Source organism: Danio aesculapii, chromosome 6 (genome assembly GCF_903798145.1).
Source record: "Danio aesculapii chromosome 6, fDanAes4.1, whole genome shotgun sequence".
Taxonomy (NCBI): Eukaryota; Metazoa; Chordata; class Actinopteri; order Cypriniformes; family Danionidae; genus Danio; species Danio aesculapii.
The window spans coordinates 29,429,058-29,451,671 of record NC_079440.1 but is presented as its reverse complement, the minus strand read 5'-3'; the positions used below and the strand labels follow the sequence as shown (position 1 = coordinate 29,451,671).

At 36.3% G+C, this 22,614-nt stretch overlaps 1 protein-coding gene across 3 annotated transcripts in view; it reads left to right on the top strand.

Moving 5' to 3' along the window:
- Window positions 1–18,586, top strand: part of lpp (LIM domain containing preferred translocation partner in lipoma) — a 402,581-nt gene extending 383,995 nt beyond the window's left edge. For all 3 annotated transcript variants that reach the window (XM_056459922.1, XM_056459923.1, XM_056459924.1), the window contains exons 9-11: window positions 10,053–10,231; window positions 13,504–13,624; window positions 13,717–18,586. In XM_056459922.1, coding sequence (XP_056315897.1) covers window positions 10,053–10,231; window positions 13,504–13,624; window positions 13,717–13,845 — 429 coding nt within the window. In that variant the 3' untranslated portion in view covers window positions 13,846–18,586. The remainder of the gene's footprint in view (window positions 1–10,052; window positions 10,232–13,503; window positions 13,625–13,716) is intronic.
- The last annotated feature ends 4,028 nt before the right edge of the window (window positions 18,587–22,614 follow it).

The following is a 22,614-nucleotide window of genomic DNA, read 5'->3' as shown; positions in this document are numbered from 1 at the left end:
TTAAAGCTGAGTTTGAGCAGAATTACAAGAGCGCTAAAGATCACAAACAGAACGGATGTCTTTTAAGTCCTGTCCCCGTGTGATTACAAGTGACATGGTTTCCCACCTCGCCTTCATCCCAGGCTGATAGATGCAAAGGTTCAGGAACAAGCAGAAACTCACACCAACACCTTTCCAGAGCTGCCCTCGCACCGGTGCGTCTTGAAAGAGTGGCACTGCCCACGCACTGCTATCACACTCCAGTACAGAGGGCGATGAAGACAGGTGAACCCACCCTGCTTGTTTTGCTTGATGTTGGAAGTACAGCAGCGGAGCAAACGTTCGAGGCTTTCTGCCGTCTTTCGCTATGAAATATTCATATCTGTCTGCATTAGCATTAGCAAGCTACTAATTGAGTTCTGTGTATTCAGACATGATTAACTGGCTGGCATTCCTCAAAGGAGAGACCCAATTAGATAGCACTTGCATGAATTGCCTTGCAACTTCCCTCCTCATGCTGTTGTCCCTGTTTGTGTGTGCATGTGTGTGTGAGTCTGGGCGTGTGTGTGTGACACATGAACCAGTAATCTCTTCTACATTACAACTAGTAAGGAAACAGTACAAGTTACAGAAATAAAAATTTTGTTTCATGTAATCATTAAATTGGTGTAAAACAGCCTGGGAAAAATATGTCATGTAAAGTTACATTTACCCCAGTAAACCCATTCATTTTGATATACATATTTGTATTACGTTTACACTACCTGACAAAAATCTTGTCGTTTATCCCAGTTTTAAGAGCAACAAATAATACCTTGACTTCTAGTTCATTTGGAAAAGTGTCAGAAGGTAGATTTCTGTTGAACTGCATCCAAATCATCACAAATACTGCAGAAGGACTATTGGGACCAGCATGGACCCAAGATTCTCAAAGAAATCAGTCAAGTTTGGTGAAGGAAAAATCATGGTTTGGAATTACATTCAGTACGGGGGCGTGCGAGAGATCTGCAGAGTGGATGGCAACATCAACAGCCTGAGGTATCAAGACATTTATGCTGCCCATTACATTACAAACCACATGGCAAATTCTTCAGCAGGATAGCGCTCCTTCTCATACTTCAGCCTCCACATCAAAGTTCCTGAAAGCAAAGAAGGTCAAGTTGCTCCACAATTGGCCAGCCCAGTCACCAAACATGAACATTATTGAGCATGTCTGGAGTAAGATGGAGGAGGAGGCATTGAAGATGAATCCAAAGAATCTTGATGAACTCTTTTAAGTTATTGGAGTTATTGCAGAGATGTATGGATGCAGTCCAAGCTCTTGGAGTCACGCTTTCTTTTTTCCACTGCACCGTGACTTTGTATTCTATACTGTACATTATTTCTGTTAAGTGACAAAACTTTAGTCTACGCAAAGACAGACCTTACTGTCCTAATTAAATCATTAAAAATTAAGGCATGATCATGATTTATTTTGGTAAAAAAGGCATAATCTAGAGCAGAGATACCCAAAGTTGGCCCATTGTAACCTTTGATTTGGCCCACCACCAAATTTGTTTGTTTGTTTTATTGCTGAGCAAGAAAAAAAGCAAACTGAAATTAAATGTTTAAAATAAACATAGATGAATCAGATTTTTTTTAAATGTAAACAATGTCACAAGTTCTGGATAAAACTAGTGTAACTCCATTCTGTTATAAATTAGATTTTGTTTTGTTTTAACTGTAATACGTTCATTATGTTGTATTCAAAATATTGTATTGGTTAATATAAAGCAATGTTTTCAAGTTATTTTTTAATATTATCAAATAAATGAGGAAATTGCCCATGGCAACCATATTTACTTTTGGCCCACTTGCCTCAATCAAGTTTGGTTTTTGGCCCTTAATAAGAAAACATTTGGGCACCCCTGATCTAGAGGCTTTAGCCTTTCATATGAGCCACTTCTGATACTAAATGATCAAATAGAAGTCAAGTTATTATTTGTTGTTCCTAAAACTTGGACAGGCAACAAGACTTCTGTCATGTAGTGTACATAAAACTAGAAAGTGGTTTTATTTTTTGTAGGGGTTGAATAAATATTTAGTGAATAAAGAAATATTAGCACTTGTAGCTTTATTAACGGACTGTGTAAGGTATGTGTCTGTGTTTGTGTGACAAGTCAAGTCAATATTGGCATGAGTTTGACAGTTATTACAAGGAAATGGTGAATAATGAGGACATTGGGGTTTTAATTGGGGGGGGGGGGGTGCATTTTTTAAATGCAATACAAAATGAGTTGTTGTTTTGTTTTTTTTTAGAAAGTGAATCTGCACACAGTTTACTGTAAGGGGTATGTGTAGGGTAGGGCTATACGAAATACAGTTTGTACAGTATAAAACTATGAAAACTTACAGAATGTCCCACAATTCACATAAAAAAAATATGAAGATGGTTACTGCACTTGATTTTCTCTATTTGTGTGGCTCTTCTGTGGTGTAGGTGTATAGTCAGGCAGAACATGCGACTGGTCGAAGGATGTTTTGTTGCTGCTTTCTTTGAGTCAAACTTCATGACAAGGAAATATTATGTGACCCCGAGCTGACCTGATGGAGTGTCACTTCAAGTGCTGCCTGCTGCATTTTGGCTTCGTTCAGAGATGAATCTGGAGCCATGTGTCCACAGCGCTCACATTCTGCTGCTGAGCTGATGCTAAAGAGGGTGGACAGCATGAAGAAAGTTTAGAAATGGAAATCAAGACAAAGCAGGGGGCCAGGGAAGGTGCAGGAATTATGACATGAGGTTCTTTTTTTTTGGAGCTTATGCACTACTGAGCAAAAATGAGAAAATATTAATATTGTTTATTGAATATATCAATGAGGAAGGCTGTGTTTATTTAATTAGATGTACAGTACAGTAGAATTGTGCAATGTTGTAATATTTCTGTGATTCCAAAACTGAATTTCAGCAGTCATTACTTAAGTCTTAAGATTTATTTATTTATTTATTTATTTATTTATTTATTTATTTATTTATTTATTTATTGTCTGTCTGTCTGTCTGTCTGTCTGTCTGTCTGTCTGTCTGTTTATTTATTTTATTTTTTATATTTATTTTATTATTTATTATTTGTTCTTTTTATTTGTTTGTTTCAAGATTATGTAAAAAAAAAAAAAAAAAAATATATATATATATATATATATATATATATATATATATATATATATATATATATATATATATATGCCTTTTTTCAGCCTAAATAAGGTTAAGATATTGGCTTAAGAATGTTGTCTAGTATAATTAACCTTTATTTGTATAGCGCTTATACAATGATTAAACATTAAGTAAACAAACTTTGATTAAACAAGTTTGATAAGTTTCAGACTAATGTTTTTTTTTATTAATTAGTTAATTTGACTTCATTTTAATTAACTCTTATTTTTAAAAGAATCTATTTTATCATTGACTAAAATAGAGCAATTAGAACGCAAACATGGCTTTTAACTGAGATTGAATATATTTATTTATTTATTTTTTTTAGAAATATATTTATTTGTATTTTTTAGAAATACTACAATATTCTTCAGTTACAGCATAACCTTCTTAGGCAACTGCCACAGTGTAGTCAGTACAGGAATGTCTCTGAAATGTAATGGTGGGGTGATGTCTTGGGAAAAGACTTAGAGAGTTCTTGGCTCAGTGCCTCTGCATTCATATCCAATCCCCTGTAGCTCTCTCTCCTTTAACTCTCTTTATTTAAGTAGCTCAAAAGATAGTTTCCCTGAGCACCTCACAGTCCCAGGGATCCAAAGCGGCAGTTTGGTTCTAGTCTAGTTTACGGTGCGCTCAGTGCTAAAGACCTTCTGTCGACCTGTCACCCATTACCATTTATCAAGACTAGTTAATGCTAGACCCTTAAGGTTTCCATCCTCATTTTGATTCTTTTAAGACATAGATATGTGTAGTTTTTACACTTTATACAATATTTATTACACTCACTAACTTTATATATATACATATATATATATATATATATATATATATATATAATGTTATGTCTTTGTTTCTGTATGTAAAGGCCAAACCACACACTCATCAAACAAATTTTGCAAACCCACACAGGCTGCTAACTGAAATGCCAGTTTTGTAGTCAATGAATCATCCATTCAAACCTTTGACCTCTTAGCTACACTTAGCGAGGACTTGGTTTTCCTTGCTTTGTTAAATATAAATTCAGCCTATGATCTTAATTATTAGAATCATCACACTGATTAGTTTGGACTATACGGTCATATTGTCATCACATGCTTTCATTTGAATTTTTAAATGAGAATATAAATAAATGCATACCTTTGGAGCTGACAGACAATCAAACATTTCTACGCGAAGCACTACATGATATATTTATGAAGACTCAGAGCTTTGCTCAAGAATTAAGTATTAAAGCCTTTTGGTTTTAAAACTATTTTGATTTGCGAAGATGTTTAAGGTTTCTAAGGTAAAAGGTTTCAGAGAGACTGAAGGGTATACGCTTTTAATATTCTGTGCAAAACAAATCCATGCCACCAAGCAAACCGAGAATCATGTAAAATTGATAAAGCCTCCTATCAAAGAAGACATCCAGTAACTTCAGAGTGTTTTGCTTAAATACACATTGAGCAGCGTGAACATAGAGCTCATGTGATTTACCTTCATGAATATCAGATTTAGCTTCTTTAGTTCTTTTATTTAGTCCTTCAAATGAGTGTCATTATTAGTGACATTCCAGGCTGATCATGTCACTTTTTACTCATTCTTTATGACTGAAACATCTCTATTTATGTAAATGCACTAGAAACAAGTTGTCCAGCTATAGGACAGTGCGTGTTGCGCACCCAGAAAGAGAAGAGCGCCTGAAAGAAAGATACATAGAGAGGAATAGGGAGTGTTTGGAGCACTTTGTCAGGAAATTGAAAAAGCAACAAGAGAAAAGAAGAGGCTACAATTGACTTCAGTGCTCTCCACTCACCCTTTTGCTCAGAAAGAAGCTGTCTGACCTAAATTCATTCTACCTCATCTGCCTAGACGTTTGTTTAGCCTTCTGGGCAAACACTTAGAGAAATGTATGAAGCTGAAAAAAAGAGAAATATATGTGAATATATTACTTTCTGGATGCGGAGAAGAGTGAATGGAGAGCATGAGTAGACGTCTAGTGCCCTCTAGTGGCTCTCCATCTCATTATTGTTCCACCACCGGAGCCATTAGTGGTGCTCTGCACAGATTTTCCCAAACCATCTTTGAAAGTTATTACCGGACAGTAAATCCACAGCATGTAAATCAAAACTGCTTTGACGTCAGCATAAAAGCCGTGCTGGGGAAGAGAGGTCTGACTGACCCAGACTTCACTGTCACGCCGTTCCTACAATGACTCTGGCACAACACATTGTGTGAAATCTGCTCTGAAGTGTGAAAACGGACTGTTTTTGAATGTTTCTGTAAGCAGCGGGGATCCAGACTCTGGGTTCAAGCCCTTTAGAAGAGCGCAGAGGCTCAGGTTAATCGTTTGACTGTGTTCCTGAAGGCTATACAGACTGCCTGTCTTTCTATATTTCCCCCTCCCCATTCAGAGTTATGAGACGAGCCCCAAGGGTTCTCAGCAGCAAGCTTATTAAAGGCTTTATCCGTTTCCAGGATTTGCAGAGGATTGTGAAACGGACATTGTTTGTACACAAGCGTCGCTCTGGGAAATAATGTTAATTTTTGTTATAATCGTGGAAGAATTGACACAAATTGTTTTCTTGTCTACCTACGGCCTCTCTGAGGCTGGACGATCCCTCGGCAGTCAGTCTTCTCTAACACATTGATCTAAAGCCGAGTTGATCTAAGGATGATGAGTGGATTGTAGGAGCTCGGGGTCAAGTCTTCTGACCCCCACCTCAGCTCACTGGTGAACCGAGAGCATGGGAAATGATCCCAGCGCATAGGCAGGGCAAACAGGAATTGGCTGCGTTGAGACATGGGACTCTTTCCAGTAAATTCTGTCCATGCAGCTGAAAACTCTATATACTGCAGATCTGTTTCAAAACCTAGTGAGTTGCCTTTTATGGCAGCTTCCTAACATCATAAGTGACAGATTTGGAACTGTACAGTACATTGGCAAGAACATCATCACATGTCACATAACCGCCGTTGCTCACACAGGAAGATTTGCACAGGAGATTTACGGGAGTGGATTTCAATAGTTTGTTTTTAGCATGTTGCTAAGCTAGCAGCACAGTACCCAAGTAACGACAGAAGCCTTTCCTAAACAAATATTACGTCTGTGCTTTTTAGTATCGAATGAAATTTGATTTCGTTTTAAACATTTCCCTACTGAAAAAACTGGTTGGCTGGTTTTAGCTGGTCAACCTGGCTGGTTTTAGAGGGATTTTGGCCACTTCCTGGCTGGTTTCCAGCCATTTCCATCCTGGCCTTAGCTGGTCAGGCTGGGAGATGACCAGCTAAAACCAGCTTGACCAGCCTAGCCAGGCTGGAAGCCCAGCCAAAACCAGCTATATCCAACTTAAACCAGGCTGCTCAAGCTGGTTTTAGCTGGTTTTAGCTGGTAATTTTCCAGCCTGACCAGCTAAGACCAGGCTGGAAAAGGCTAGAAACCAGCCTGGAAGTGGCCAAAACCCATCTAAAACCAGGCTGGTCAACCAGCCAAACAGCTTAGGCTGGTTTAAGCTGTTTTTTTTTTTTTTTTCAGTAGGGTTCTCTCTCTTCATCCGTCATCTTTGGCTCGTTTCATGTGTTGCCTTGAAATGTTGGCTTTGTAGATTGTGTTAAATAATGTACAAGCTGAGATTAGAGTACTGATATGTCAATAACTTTGCAAAACAACCAAACAAAAAAGTTCATTAAGAGTAGGCTATGTGGGCCATCTTATATGTGACTGGACCATGGACATTGTTTCAATTTTGGAAATTGATATTTATGCATTATCTGAAAGCTGAAAAATATTTCATTGATGTATTTGTTAGGATAGTACAATATTGGCCTATATCTAAAATCTAAAAATATGAATATTGAGAAATTCATGTTTAAAGTTGTCCAAATTAAGTTCTTAGCAATCAAAAATTGTGTTTTGATGTTTTTACAGTAGGAAATTTACAGAATTCCTTCATGGAACAGGATATTTACTTAATATTTTAGTGATTTTTACATAAAAATTGATCATTTTGACTTATACAATGTATTTTTGAACATTGCCAAAAATCTACCCGTGGAACATACTGTAAGAGGGCCACATATTACTGTGGGCTTGATACAGTTTATAAATCATAATATTAAATGTTATTATTTCTTTAATTAAATAAGAAATCCAAATGACAAATCCTAGTGGTGAGCGGAGCTCTGCAAAATACGACATGTCACAATCATACCCACAGAACTGTCAGGCCTAATCATCAGGGCTCTTTGGCACCGCAAACGTGATGGCTTACAGTGTTGCCACACATGCACATAGGCATGAAAGTCTGTGTTTGAAAACAGTGCTGAGTAGCTGTGCCAAAGTGACAGGCAGCCAAAGAGGACAGCTGTAGCCTGGAGTACTTACACACACTGTGATGTGTCTGGGCGACTGAATCCCAAATGGAGAAATCCAGGAAATATTTGTGCTTCGCTGCCTCTCATGTGAAGTCAGTCTCACACACATGCTTTCAAAGAGAAAGTCATCCTATAATTGATCACACACAGATGATTTCACCATCCTTTGCTGTAATTGCTTGGCTAGCGGGGAGGGAGGGGGGATAGAAGATTCTTTTATATGAAATATTGAAATAACAAATCCAGGGCTCGGGGTGGACATTAAGAAGAGGAATGTGAGCGAAAAGTCATCAGCTGGCCCGCGGCCCGGTATCCGTGGCTGAGGAAAAGCCTGCAGTCATCAGAAAGTGGACGTATTTACTGCTCTGCCTCTCGCAGAACGAAAGCGAGAGTGAAAAATGACTTTGTTTGTGAATCAGAGAGTAGCTAATCAGATCTCACTCTCATTCCATTGCTCACTATATATACTTTATTTCAGAACCTCCCCCCTTTTCCCTCAGGCATTTGAGGACAGAGATACACTTCTGACACCCATTTGGATCCTCACGTTATCCTATGGAAATCCATTACATGTTGATAGATAGGATTTATTGCGTCTACTAGCCAAAAATGTTAATTCTGTCATCATTTACTCGCTCTGTCATTCCAAACCTGTTTGACTTTGTTTATTGTGAGGAACACAATAAGTAGTTACTTATCAGAATGCCTACGCTGCTCTCTTTTCAAACAGGAATTGTTCACTCAAAAAACTAAAGTTAAAAATTCTGCCATAGTTTACTTACAGTTGAAGTCAGAATTATTAGCCCCCTAAATTTTTAGTCCCCCTGTTATTTTTTTCCCTCAATTTCTGTTTAGCGGAGAGACGATTTTTTTCAACACATTTCTAAACATAATAGTTTTAATGACTCATCTCTAATAACTGATTTATTTTATCTTTGCCATGATGACAGTAAATAATATTTTACTAGATATTTTTCAAGACACTTCTTTACAGCCTAAAGTGACATTTAAAGGCTTAACTAGGTTAATTAGGTTAACCAGGCAGGTTAGGGTAGTTAGGCAAGATGGTTTGTTCTGTAGACTATTGAAAAAAACATATATAGCTTAAAGGACCTAATAATATTGACCTTAAAATGGGTTTTAAAAAATGTAAAACTGCTTTTATTATAGTCGAAATAAAACAAATGAGACTTTCTCCAGAAGAAAAAATATTATCAGACATACTGTGAAAATTTCCTTGCTCTGTTAAACATCATTTGAAAAACCAAAAATCAAAGGTGGGTTAATAATTCTGACCCCAACTTTACACTCATTGTCTTCCTTCTAAACGCAACTGAAAATGTTTGTGTTCCTGTTCCTTCATTCAAGCACCAAAACGTTTATGCTTCTGAAAAGTTAATAAATACACTGTTAAAGTTATCGTACTATAAATCTGTAAAAAGCTCAGAAAAGGAAGAAGTCGACAAAATGAAAGTAAACGACAAAACAAAAGTAAGTGGTGAACTCCCTCCACCACTTGCTACTGCATAAACAAACAAACCACCAACATGAATAGCCCAGATACTTTACTGTACTGTCTCCTATTGGCTGACGATGGCTCCCCTGGCTTCAGGCACACACCAGCAAGCCCCCAAGCTGTCCTTGGCCTCCAACAAACGGTGGCTTCTTCTCTTAGTTTCTTTACCAAATGCTATCATCTGCAGACCACAGAATTAATCTATTCCAGCACCAGCATGAAAGGTTTAAGTTACCAGACTTTGCTCATTCCTTCTCTATGGCACCTCAAATGTCTCTCAGATGTGACAGCTCCCCCCCTCCTTCATCCTGGGTTTCGGCACCAGTGTAACAGAGTTCAGCCATCCACAAATGTAAATTAACCCTTAAATTATGTACTGTTGGGTATGTTTTCATCCACTATCTATTAGATAGATAGATAGATAGATAGATAGATAGATAGATAGATAGATAGATAGATAGATAGATAGATAGATAGATAGATAGATAGATAGATAGATAGATAGATAGACAGAAGGCTCATAAAATTGTGTCGTATATATGTGTTGTATGAGTGTGAATGATTTTCACATAAACTCACTCATGACATTTGTGTGGACATACAATTATCCAACCATCAGAAGGGGTGTGCTATTCCTTTGTTGTTGACAATGGCTGTTTTTAGTCTTGAGAAGTCAGTTTGAATATTCTGCCTAGCTTCTGCTTTGTTTTCAATGACATTAAATAGTTAATCCTCCAAGACCTGTTTTTACACTAGCGCAGTTTGTGAGATTAAAAAGAAGGGAAAGCATAGACATTTTTCCCTAATTTCTTTTTTTTTGTCAGTTTTCCATCACTGTCAATCAACCATGTTCACTTCTCTCTTTTTTTGAGGTTGAAGGTTATTGCAATTGCCAAGCCATGTCAGGGCTTGAATTATGTGCTGCTATGAATCTAACTCATGTGTCATTTTTCACTCTGCTTTGGCTGAACTAGTACATTATGTAAGATCTTTGTTTCTCTGTGTGTTTTAGAACACTCTGGAGACCTGCAACATATGTTATAAGCCCATAATGGAGCGTATTCTGAGGGCTACTGGGAAGGCCTATCATCCCCAGTGCTTCACCTGCGTGGTCTGCCATCGGAGTCTGGACGGCATTCCATTTACTGTGGATGCCTCCAACCACATCCACTGCATCGAGGACTTCCACAAGTATGATCCAAAACACAGATATATGCTTGATAAATCCACATACTACATCCAGAACCAACGTTAACGCATTACATCAAGTTTTGCTTTGCACATGTAGTACATAACATGTCATTTTTAAACACACTTTAAAAATGTATATATTTTTATTTATATCAAAAGGAAATGCCATCATTAATCAACAAGCTGATATTACTTCCCCACCGAACTAATTTCAAAGACTAATGCTTTAGAAAGCTTCACAATTAATACATTGTGGAGGAACCTAAGATAACAGAGAAAGAGGCAGTGAGGTTGTACAATATACACAAAGCAAAATGCAGTCAGTTGAGTCAACTTCTTCATTGGGTTTTACCAACAAAAAGCAAAAATGAGGAAGTTTGGCAGACGGTGGTTTGATTAATCCACACTGGTAACATTGAGTGAAGTTAAGGTATGCCACCACTGTTCCTCGACACAATAGCATTTCTGTTGTGATCACAGTCTCTCAGTCATGCATTCCTTCTGAAACCTTTCAATTCCTTAAAACATACAACAAACTATTTTTTTCAATAATAGGAGAGCACTGAATAGCCTATTTAAAAGGTACACGCTACCTGAAAATAAAACAACAAATGTTTTCATAGGAGGTATTTGGACCCTGATGAATTTTGATAGTGTAAAGTAACATTACAAATACTCAAACTAATCTAATTGAGTAGTTTTTCTCAAGAGTTGTAATTTACTAAGTAGTTTTAAAAATGTGTACTTTTACTTGAACTTTACAATTACTTTTACTTTACAATTTTAGTGTGTATCGATACTTTTACTCCAATACTTTCCTTCAACATGCAGTCACTACTTTATTTTTTCTAGTCTATCTGGATTAGAAAAATCCGTTCTCTGATTCCTGTCCAATCAAATCGCACATAGTAATAAAGAGGTAAATCGCATCATAATGAACTACCTCAATGCATGTGTGCTTTATAATTGCAGCAAACTGTTTGGAAGCATTAAAATTGTTCAAGAAAATGCCCAAAATCTTTACACGCATTGATCCAGAGACTGTTTAGATGCATGTTACTGATGAGAAGATGACAGATGTTTACTGTATGATGATTGAAATGGCCTTAAACAACCAGCTGGCACAAGACGTCAACATGACATCAGATTGACGTTGTACCCCAACTTCGTGGGGATGTTGTATTTTGTTTGGAAATGAAAATCGGGTTGACGTCAGAACTCAATGTCAGGCCGACGTCAATGGCCAACCTAAAATCAATCCAATATCAACGTCTAATGATGTTACAGCTTGACGTTGTGTGGACGTTACCACTGTCAGACATTGGATTTTAGTTGCCATTCCTGACGAATAAATGTCAGTCTCTGACATCAATGACGCTGGTTTAAGATGTTGGCTTGACGTCAGATTTTGGTCACTTTCTAACACAAGTTAAAATCAACCAAATATCAACGCCATTTCATGTCGTTATTGGATGTCAAAATAACATTGTCCTTAAATGCTGGCTAGATATTGAATTTTGGTTACTTGACGTCACAACCTAAATCTAACCTAATATTAACATCTTATGATGTTGTTCGCCTGCTGAGCAATAACTAAATGCACTACAGAATGTTACGTTTACACACACCCACAAATTACATGTAAATGCATCAGCTTTTCACAGCATATTACTCACAACTCAGTACTTTTAAAATGTCTACTTTTTACTCATACTTTGAGTAATATTTACAACAGATACTTTTTATCTACTTGCACTACATTTTTAGGCAAGTAATTTTACTTTTACTTGAGTATGATTTTTCAGTACTCTTTCCACCACTGGTTATACATTTATAAGAGCTAATTAAGCACAGTGTTGTCTGGAGCAGACATTTGCGCAATATGTATTTTTAATAACACACAGCTTTAAAGAAACAGTTCACCCAAATTATAATAATAAAAAAAAACACTCATTCTCATTCTTAAGCCATCTGAGATGTGGGTGATTTTTTTTTCTCCAGCAAAAGCTATTAATAAAATACATTTATGAGCAAAGTTTGAGCTATATAAACAAACTATGCTATAGTCAAATAAAATAAAAAATCGGTCACACTATATTTTAAGTTGCAAGTCTTGCTATTAGGAAACCATTCACTAAAACTTTTAGATCAAAAAAGTAGTAATTTGATGCTTAATAATGGTTAGTACGGTAGTAGTTGTGTTTCGGTATGGAGCAGGATTAGGGATGTGTAATGAGATCATATTTTATAAGCACTAATAAACAGCAATTATCTTAATAATAAGCAGGTAATGAGCCATTAGTGAAAATCAGTATTTAAGTTAAATCTTTTCTCTATCTATTTTATACATAACATAAATAAACTACAAACGTTTCCTGTTGTTAATACAGTAAGTGCTGATTTAAGAGCTGATGTTTTAGTCTATGCTTTTTTTTAGTCTTTCTGTTTAATGTATAAATAATAAACATTATTTGTTCTGTATCTGCCATCCAGGAATCACAGTATACATTATGTTTTATTCCTTTAAAATGGAACAGATTTCAAATTCTGTTTATCACAAAATACAAACGGTTGTGCGGTTTTGACACTCATTAATGTGGTGGGACAGATTACTCAAGCCACATTAGTTCATGTGACACATGAACCAATCATCCCTTCTACATTACAACTAAAGAAACAGTACAAATTACAAACAAAGCCCAATGTCTCATGTAATCATTCAATCTGGGTTTCAAATGCAGAAAGATGAACCAGCCTGGGAAAAATATGTCATGTAAAGTTACATTTACCTCAGTAAAGCCATTCATTGTCCATTAGCACAAAAAAAATCTAATTTTGATATACATAATTGTCCAGCATTACATATACATAAAACTAACAGGCTGTCTTAATACTTTTATGTATGTTTGAATAATTTTTTTGTGAATAAAAAATATTAGAGCTTAAATATTAGCCATATTAACTGAATGTGTGTGTGCGTGCATGTGTGTGTAGTAATGTTAGTGCTTGTGAGAGTGAAGGAGTCCTTGTCTGACTGTCTGAGGTTTTTGTGTGCGTGAGTGAGCTCTTGTTTATGTGTGTTTGTTTTCTCTGCAACCAACCAAAATCTGTTCAGCCAGTTTCTTCTTATCCACTAATGCTATGATGTGGTACAATAGGTCAAATCAAAGGCCATCACTAGCCAACTTTGGCCTGCAGGTCTTCGTTTGGGCATCTTTGTAGCTACTAGAGATTATTTAGTTGTGATTTATTCTCTGCTTTTCCTTCATCAGGAAATTTGCTCCTCGTTGCTCTGTGTGTCAAGAGCCCATCATGCCGGCGCCTGGTCAGGAGGAGACCGTGCGTATTGTTGCCTTAGACCGTGACTTCCATGTGCAGTGCTATCGCTGTGAGGTGAGTCAAAGTACTTGTGTGCGGTTGCTATTATTGAACACATTACATTTAAAGCAAAATGAATACCCTTTTTCTATCTATTCTTAAAATAGGATTGTGGCTGTCTTCTCTCTGAGGGAGACAACCAGGGTTGCTACCCTCTGGATGGCCATGTCCTCTGCAAAAACTGCAACACCAGTCGCATCCAGGCCCTCACCGCCAAGGCCACGACTGACCTCTGAATGGCTCACACCTGTACATGCAGGTCCTGAAAATCCCTGCACTCATCAAATCCTGAGAATCTTCATATCCTGTCACATCACTGCACACAAATATTTATGCCCAGACAAATGCACACATACACGTAAAGCTGTCTTTCCACCAATATAAGGTGCCTTGTATTAAAATTGCACTCATTTATTCTGTCCGGCCTTTTTTTTATTAGTGGATATATTAATCAAAGCTAAAGCTACTTTTAAATGCCTTATTGAATATATCTTAACATAGAGCATGAAGGTTAGATTCTAACTAACAAAAAATGGGAGAAAATCTTCATAGAACATCATAGAATCTACCTCTAAAAGGGACTATGCTCTCTGATCACTACACATTCCACTGTATGAATATAAATGATACAGAAAATAGCTTTCACTTTGTTTGTGATTTTTACTCCGTATGGTCTCCAGTATGGTGGATGTATGTCTATACAGGCCAGTTTAGACTACATAGACAGACACTAGCCAACATGGAAAATCACTTAATTGCAGTAAATAAATTTCAATAATAAATAAATTGTTTAAATGGAAAGAATTGTCATGATCCAGCAAGTGCCAACTGGGTGTGAAGACATGGATCGTGGTAACATACTGATCCAATGAAACCTAGAAAAAGTGTCTGTTGCTTTTGGTTGGTTGTGCAGTGTAAACCGGCCTTTTAAAAATCACTTTCACATAGAGAGCTATTAGGAAAAATGTATACATTTGCACATTCACTGCAATGGCTTTACAAATAATGCAAATAAAAATAAAATAAACTTTCATTACATATTGTTGAAACTTTTAAAAGGATAGTTTGGATACTCAGAATGAGAATTCGCTGTGAATTTACTCACCCTTATGCCATCCAAGATGTAAGCGACTTATTTCTACAGCAGATATATGCAGATTCATATAATGAATATCAGTGTTTACCAAAACATAAACATGCAAAGCAAAGTAAAAGGGATATTCACACACTCTCGAGTGGTTTCAAAGCTTCATGAGTTTCTTACTTCAAAAAGAAAGCATTCTGGAGAATGATGAAAACCTGTAACCGTTGACTTCGTAGTAGGACAAACAAATACTATGGAAGTCAATGGTAACAGGTTTCCAACATGCTTCAAAATATCTTATTCTGTGTTTAACAAAAGAATCTCGTGAAAGTTTTGAAACAAGTAAAGGGTGTTTTTTTGTGTCAACTATGCCTTTAATTTGTGTCTCCTGATACTCTTATGAGGTCTTATGAAGCCAAACTTTTACTCTAACTTTTATCCACAGTCTTGACAAACCATTTTGAGCATACTCACACAAGCTTCCTGTCTCACAATAAGTTATTTCAAATGTTGGGATTCTGTGAAGTTCTTTTTGTGTTATACTGCGAATATACAGCAAACATGTAATTCTGTGCTTGTCATTGTATGAAAGAAGACTCATGCTCCAGACTGTTGTGAATGTGCTCAGGACCATTTGGGGCATTTTGGGGGCTGGGGCTATGAATTGAAGGTAATTTTAAATAATGTTGAGTTTTTTGTGCCCGAGAAAGCTTAACGTGCTGCAATTCATGAAAACATGTGTAATTACAAAAAAACACACCAGCAAATTAAGTAAAGATCTTCATCAGTTTGATAGCACACGTGCTCAAAATCCTCACAATGCACACACATTTTTAAAAAACATGCTGCGTTTACTCACAACAAAAACAATTTTCGAAAACGTGCTGCATTTTCTCACAACACTTTCAAATAGCATGGAACAAAACAGAAATCTTTCAAGAGGACTCTAAAACGTGACAGACCCGGCTATTTAGGTTATGGTTATTTAGGCTAATGAAATACAAAAGACAAGGGAATCGGCATGTTAAAATCACCTACAACTTCACTGAGCAATAGTTATGGCACAGCGGCGTCCGTCACGTTTTTGGGTCCACTTGTAAGAAAATACATTGCGTTTTCATAATTTGTTGGCTTTGTTTGTAAATGTAGCACGTTTTTTTAATGTGTATGCATTGTGAGGATTTGGAGCATGTGTGTTATTAAACGAATCTTTTCTAAATGTGCTGTTTTTTTGTTTTGTTTTTATTATTGCGCATGTTTTCTTTTAATTGCAGCATGTTAAGCTCTTTTGGCCACCATAGTTTTTGCTTCATAAGACCTCAATGTAACTGTGGTTCACTCAAAAATGAAAATTCTGTCACCTTTGACTCACCCTCAGCTTGTTATAAACATGTATCCCTTTACATCTCTTTCTTCTGATGAACACAAAAGAAGATATTTTGAAGAAATTATAGACAATTGCTACAAGTTTCCAACATTCTTTAAAATATCAGAATAATATTTTGGTTCAACAGAAAAAAAAAGAAACTCATAAAGGGTTAGAACCTAATGAGAGTGAGTTAATGTAAATGATTGTTTTTCGATGATATATTCCTTTGTAATAACTGTGCTTTGCCTGGCTAACTTTTTTATTACTATCCTCAAAACAATGTGGTTGCATTGTCATAGACTTCCAATACATGACGGACCCCGGAATCCTTAATTTAAAAAAAATAAAACCCTTAATATCCTACTTTAGTAAAAAAAAAAAAAAAAAAAAAAAAACATCACCTAAATCCTGAATGTTCAAATGTGAGTAAATTACCAGCTATTTAAATTTTGGTTAAACTGCCCCTCCATACCTTCTTATGGCGGCTTTTGGAATCTGAGGGTTCATGATTACTAAGGTACACGAGATACAATATACCGGTATAGAACAACTTTGATCTCATGCATCACACCTTCTTGTTTCTGACTACATACAGTACAGGTGTATGTTTGTGAATGCATAGCCTTTTATTTTTGAAATCACCCTTTGAGATGAAAGTTACCAAAGACCTATACATTTACTTTCTCTGGGACAGCGTGTATGTATATTATTGTATGCTTATGAAATCTAATGGGAAGAGTATTTTATGCTTAAAGGACTGTGAATGACCTTCAGTAGCTCAGAAGCCTCAATGGTTCATTCAACGCGGTTTCCTGTTTCTTCCTCGGTTTACCGCCTCAATTCAAGTGATATTAGAAAGAATTATTCTACGCTTGAAACCTTTTTGTTTTTGTCGTTTGGTGATATTTTCTTCAGTTATCATTTATATGTATATCATGAGTGAAAATGGTGAAAAGTCTAGGGATACAATGTATGTATTTTCAAAAATGTCACAGCAGATTAAGAATCATTTTGTGTCAGGGGAAAAAAAAAGTATTAGTTTAGGTTTAAAGTGTGACAATCAGGGCTGAACGGATGTTGGAATTGTGTTTTATTTCATCTAATTTGATTTACGGGCTGATGAGACATGCAGCCCGATGAGCAATATTTGAAATATCCTCAAATTGTGAATTTATCATAGTATTAGTTTCATGAAATAGATGCAAAAGTATTACTAAAAATATAGGACAACCGTTTAGGAATAAGAATTGTTCTTTTGTGGATATCATTATGCAAATTTGTCTTTGTTGTTGCATTGACACTTTACTAAGAAGGATATGCAGACTTTTTTTATTCGACTAGAAAGTGTTTGAGCTGTTCTTAAAGCTACAGTACACACATTTTGAGAGATCTAAAAATCCTGTACATATATATCAACAAAATGCCATATTAAATGTCGAGGTTTTGAGAGTTAACACCTCAAGTAATTTGCCATCATATCAGCGAGTTGCAGTGACGCCCTGAGGCACTTTTCCTCAGCTTGAAGGGTAAATTCAGATCTGAGAGTCGTGATATATATGCAAACCGGATATAAATAATCGGTAACAGCCCCTTCTTGATTTCGTATGGCAGTTGGTGGGTTTTTCAGTGTGTAAAATGAAATGTGCTGTAGCTTTATGTGACGAGAGCTTCATTAGTGCTTCAATCCATACCTCCTTTTCTTAGTACCTTTTCTATATGTGCCTTTTTTTTAGCCTGCGTGGAGCTTAGGTGGTGTTGTTTGAGCACAAACACAGCTGTGACTTGTAGCTGATGTTGCGTGTTGAGGGATGCGATGTTTGAATGGTCTGTTTTGTTTTTGTTTTTCACACTACCTAGAGGCTATGCATGTTCGCTACTTGAACCGAACTTTATTTCCAGTTTTTATATAGAAAGACCAAATATTTTCAGACTTAATTAGACGTTTGGATGTGTTATGCCTTTAAAGCATTAGGAGTGTTATTGGAAAGAGAATTATTGCTGTATTACTTGGCAAAATTAGGTTGCCCTTTCTTCCTTTTGCTTTACTACTTATTCCCAAGGCCCACCTCAAGTTGTTTTTATTCAAATTGCTTTTCGATTTGATTTGAATTAGAGCGAGGCTTTATCTGTCAGGCATTTATTGCTCTTTTAGGTTGTTCAAGTTGATTTGTTCTGTTCAAGTGCTTGATCGGGCTGCGATTCAAAACATGTATCAAGTTTTCTATTTGCGATCGTTACACAAGCAATAACCTGATGATTATGTAAAACTGTTGTTGCAGCAAATGCTGAATACCAGCGTATAAATGTCTTAAAAAGAAATGCTATGGGTTTTGGGGTAAGGAAATTTGAGCTGTCATATATAGGGCACTTTGATGTTTGTTTCTTTCATGAAGAAATTATATCGTAAAAGAAGCTAATCTGTGCTCTAGTGACACTCTAATTATATACTTGCATTCTGTTCTTTCACTCTGATGTTTTTCATCACATAAAATTTCCTCTATAATTAATAAACCTTTTAACAAACTCTACCGTGATGTTTTTTTCTGTTGTCAGTTATTTTTTTCTCTATTTCTAAACAAATTTTGGGGTGTGTAGTAGTAGTGGTACACTGATAAAAAAAATTAATGGGATTTACTGAGACTCAGACGCAACTTTATTATCCCGTTTAGAGAAACAAAAATTGCAGAAAGGTGCTGTAACACAAGCGAAGTTCCATGTACACATTAACAAAATATTACAACACAACATACAATACAATACATCATTTTTTAGGTGCATCTCCCTCCCCGCTGGACTCATTTAATGACCTAATTGCCACCGTCATAAAAGAATTACTAATTCTATTTGTCCTGCAAATAGGAACTCTAAAATTACGTCCTGATGGTAGCAGCTGAAACACAGAGTACAATGGGTGATCCGGGGTGCATAGGATACCCTGAGCTCTCTTTAAAACATAAATATGGTAAATTACCATTGAACCAGTTTGGTTAAAACTGATGATCTTGCCTGTCACCTTCACAAGGCTACTCAAGCTGTTATTATTTGACAAACTCAGATTGCCGTACCAAGACACTATATAGAAAGATAAAACATTCAATAAATTGTTTATTAAACAGTGTCATCACAGATGTACACATCTGAAACAATTTAAGGTATGGTTTTTAAGGTAAGTGGTTGCAAACCTTTTTTTGTGGGCTGAATTTAAACAAACAAATTAAGTTAAACATTTCAAAATTTAATTTGTTTGTTTAAATTCATCCCATAAAAATAGTTCTCAACCTTACAAAATTGTAGTAAATCTAATGAATAGTTGTTGTTGTTGTTGTTGTTTTGCAGTGTAGTTTATGAAAACAATATCAAGATGTGGGACTTGAAACCAGAAGACAAGAAGCTACAGGATATATTACAATTAAAATGTATTTTATAATATAATAATGCATTACAATACAGGCTTCATAGGAAGTCTTACAATTTTGCACAGTGTGCTTCAGTAGCTGCTTACAAGTATAGTTTGCTGTTATTTCGACAGTAACTTTAGATGTTAGGTCACCCAAACATGTAAAATGTTATTAATTACCCTCATGTCTTTCCAAACACCTAAGACATGACATGTCCCCAGATTAAATCTGAGAGCTCCCTCATCCTCCATAGATAGCTTCAGTCCCAAACTCGTCCAGAACAATACCCCCCAAAAAAACATCCTCAAAACAGACCAAATGCTGTCAGTTGTTCAATTAGAACTTCACGAATTTCCAAGAACACTTTTGTACATTTTGTACTGAATAAAAAATACTTTATTCAACAGTTTCATTTACACGCACTGTTTACTTTAAGTACTGTATAGTGTATACCCCTACATGACTTCCTCTGTTTGAAACAAAGCACAGGCAAAAATTGTCATAGCATTAGTGGATAAGAAGAAATTGATCAGGTGTTGGTTGGTTGCAAAGAAAACAAAACACACAAGGAAAAATATGCTAAAAAGTATTTTTGTAGCTTCATACTATTCCAATTGAACCACTGAAGACATGCAAACATGTTCAACAGAAGAAAGGGTCATTGACTTTTATACATATGTACTTGGTGTGCATAGTTCATGGTAACTAGATGTTTAAGTAGTATGTAACTACAGTGTATGTACACATTAGAACATATATACATGTGTAATATTGGTGTAACTACCTGAATAGATTGTACAATAAGTACAAGTCTGTAACTGGACATTGGTAACTACACTATTTTCACATCATAATGTTGTTGTAACTTTTGGAATTCACATTAAAGCCTAAATTGGGATTTTATTACAAGATTTTTTCTTATTTAATAATTTGTAATATATAATGTATGTTACTAACATAACATAGCAACCTTAATGATTTATGAATATATTCAACCCAGGCTAATTCTAAAAACGTAGTCCCGTGGACGTTTTTGGAGACCACGAAATACGTAGCCGGGGGTACGTATGGCTGCATTTCATTTTTTTAAGCGAACGCTGCGGGGTGGTGTGACGCTTTTCCTTTCGGCGCTTGCCGGCCGGCTGCTCGCCTCCGTGTGGAGGGCTTTCCCGCTGCAACCAGTTTGTCCGGTTAGCTCTTCGTGTACGTCGGCAGACTCGAGGCGCAGAGAGGGGCTGAGCACGACGACGACAACCGGGTTCGAGTCCGGGGAAGAGCGGTTCCAGAAATCAGGTAAGAAATGAAAAAAAAAATCCAAAAAATAAAGCGAACAAGTTCATCACAGGGTGAGAATGTGGTCAAAATCCGAAAACGTGGTAAAAATCAGATTAGGGCTTTTCTTTTTCTGAATGGCTTTTGTGAATCGTCGTTGGTTGGGTTTAGGAAAGGAGCAGGTCAGCCGATTGGCCGATCGTACGGTCAATCATTCTGTCAGACAGGCGGAAGGTCGTTTGACAGCAGCCTCTGGCGGGTTTACGCGAGAGCGGTGCGGGCGCTAAAGGCCTCCCGGGACGTATTCCGCGGTCTCTAGAACGGACTACGTTCTCAGAATGAGCCTGGGTTTGATATATTGATTCTTATTTATTTGTTTCTTTTGTCTTGTTTCCTGCAAATATTGAAACACTTTCTGTATAATGTGAAATATCTGATATTCCAATTCTCAATTTGTGTAAGAACATGTTCTTAGTTGTGTAAACATATTAATAATGATCACAGCATCTGATCTATGATGGGTGATGGGCGCTGCCATGTTGGAGAGCTCAGAGCTGCTGGATTTACAACAAGTTAATTTATCAGCTTAAACTAAACTGTATAAAGGTAAGTGGCTGTTTAACTGAGAGAAGAATAGATTAAATAAGTTAAGCACATCATCAGATTATGTTTAAAATAATTAGTATTGACATCTCCATAGACAGTCGTGTGTATTTTACAAATCATACATGTTAAGTTTTCCTAGTACTTAAGCTGTAGTCACACTAGAGTTTGTACATGCGAAATTCTGTTGTACGGCACTGCGAAAGGGGGCAGGATTAAACAAGATGATTAGACATTTTAAAAAGCGAGCAATTGGACCATGTTGTATATTTCTGTCTAGAGAGGTCATGTTTTGATCCTCGATTGGTCTCACGCATTGATTGATTTCGCAGGTCAGAGTTCTCTAAGTTTGAACTTTCCAATGCAGTGAACTGCGAAACTTGACGCACGAACTTGTTTCCGGTCTGACTCATTCGTGTGCTTATGAATGCAAGTCTATGAATAGAAAAGTGCAGTGTGACCGCAGCTTCATGTGTAACACCTAAAGTACAATTTTACAAGTTTTTTGTTTGAAAACACTACTGAATTTTGATTTATGACAAGTCGTCACCTTAGAATTATTAAGTTCTATCTGACATTTTTGTCAAAATTGAGTTATTGACATATTCTTAATAAAGGACAACTTATTTACATTATGGGATGTTTTTTTATACGTTGTTTACATTTTAAGACATTTTATTTAAAACAACAAATGTTACACACATACTGTTTTCTATGGAATGCAAAAAAATTGAATCTCATTATCACAAAATCATTCAGAACGCAGATAGAACCTTATAATTAACTATAAAGGTGATGAAGTGCCATGCACTTCTTTCTCTAGCTAAGATTTAAATTCAGCAGCTGATCATGTGACCTACACTGAACATTCTAATCACACCAGTTTGATTGTTCACTCCAGTCTAGGGACCAGCCCAGACTGATCACACCAGTGTGATCATATTATACAAAGTGTTAATTAATGAATAATAATTATTATTGTTGTTGTTATTATTATTATTAAACTTAAAATTATTGTTAAAATTCCTTACATTTATTTAGTGCTTTTCTGGACACTCAAAGTGCTTTTATGATATGGGGATAGTTAGGAGGCCATGATACACAGAGGCCAGTGTTGGTGTTCTTTGTGTTCTGAAAATTATTGAAGATCTAGGGGGATATTACAACATGAGGGTGAATAATTCTTGGCAAATTTTTCCTCTTTTTAGGTGAACTAACCTCTAATATAGCAACTAAATCATGTTTCTGCTAATTGTCAGAATTTCCCTAGTAGAAGAGA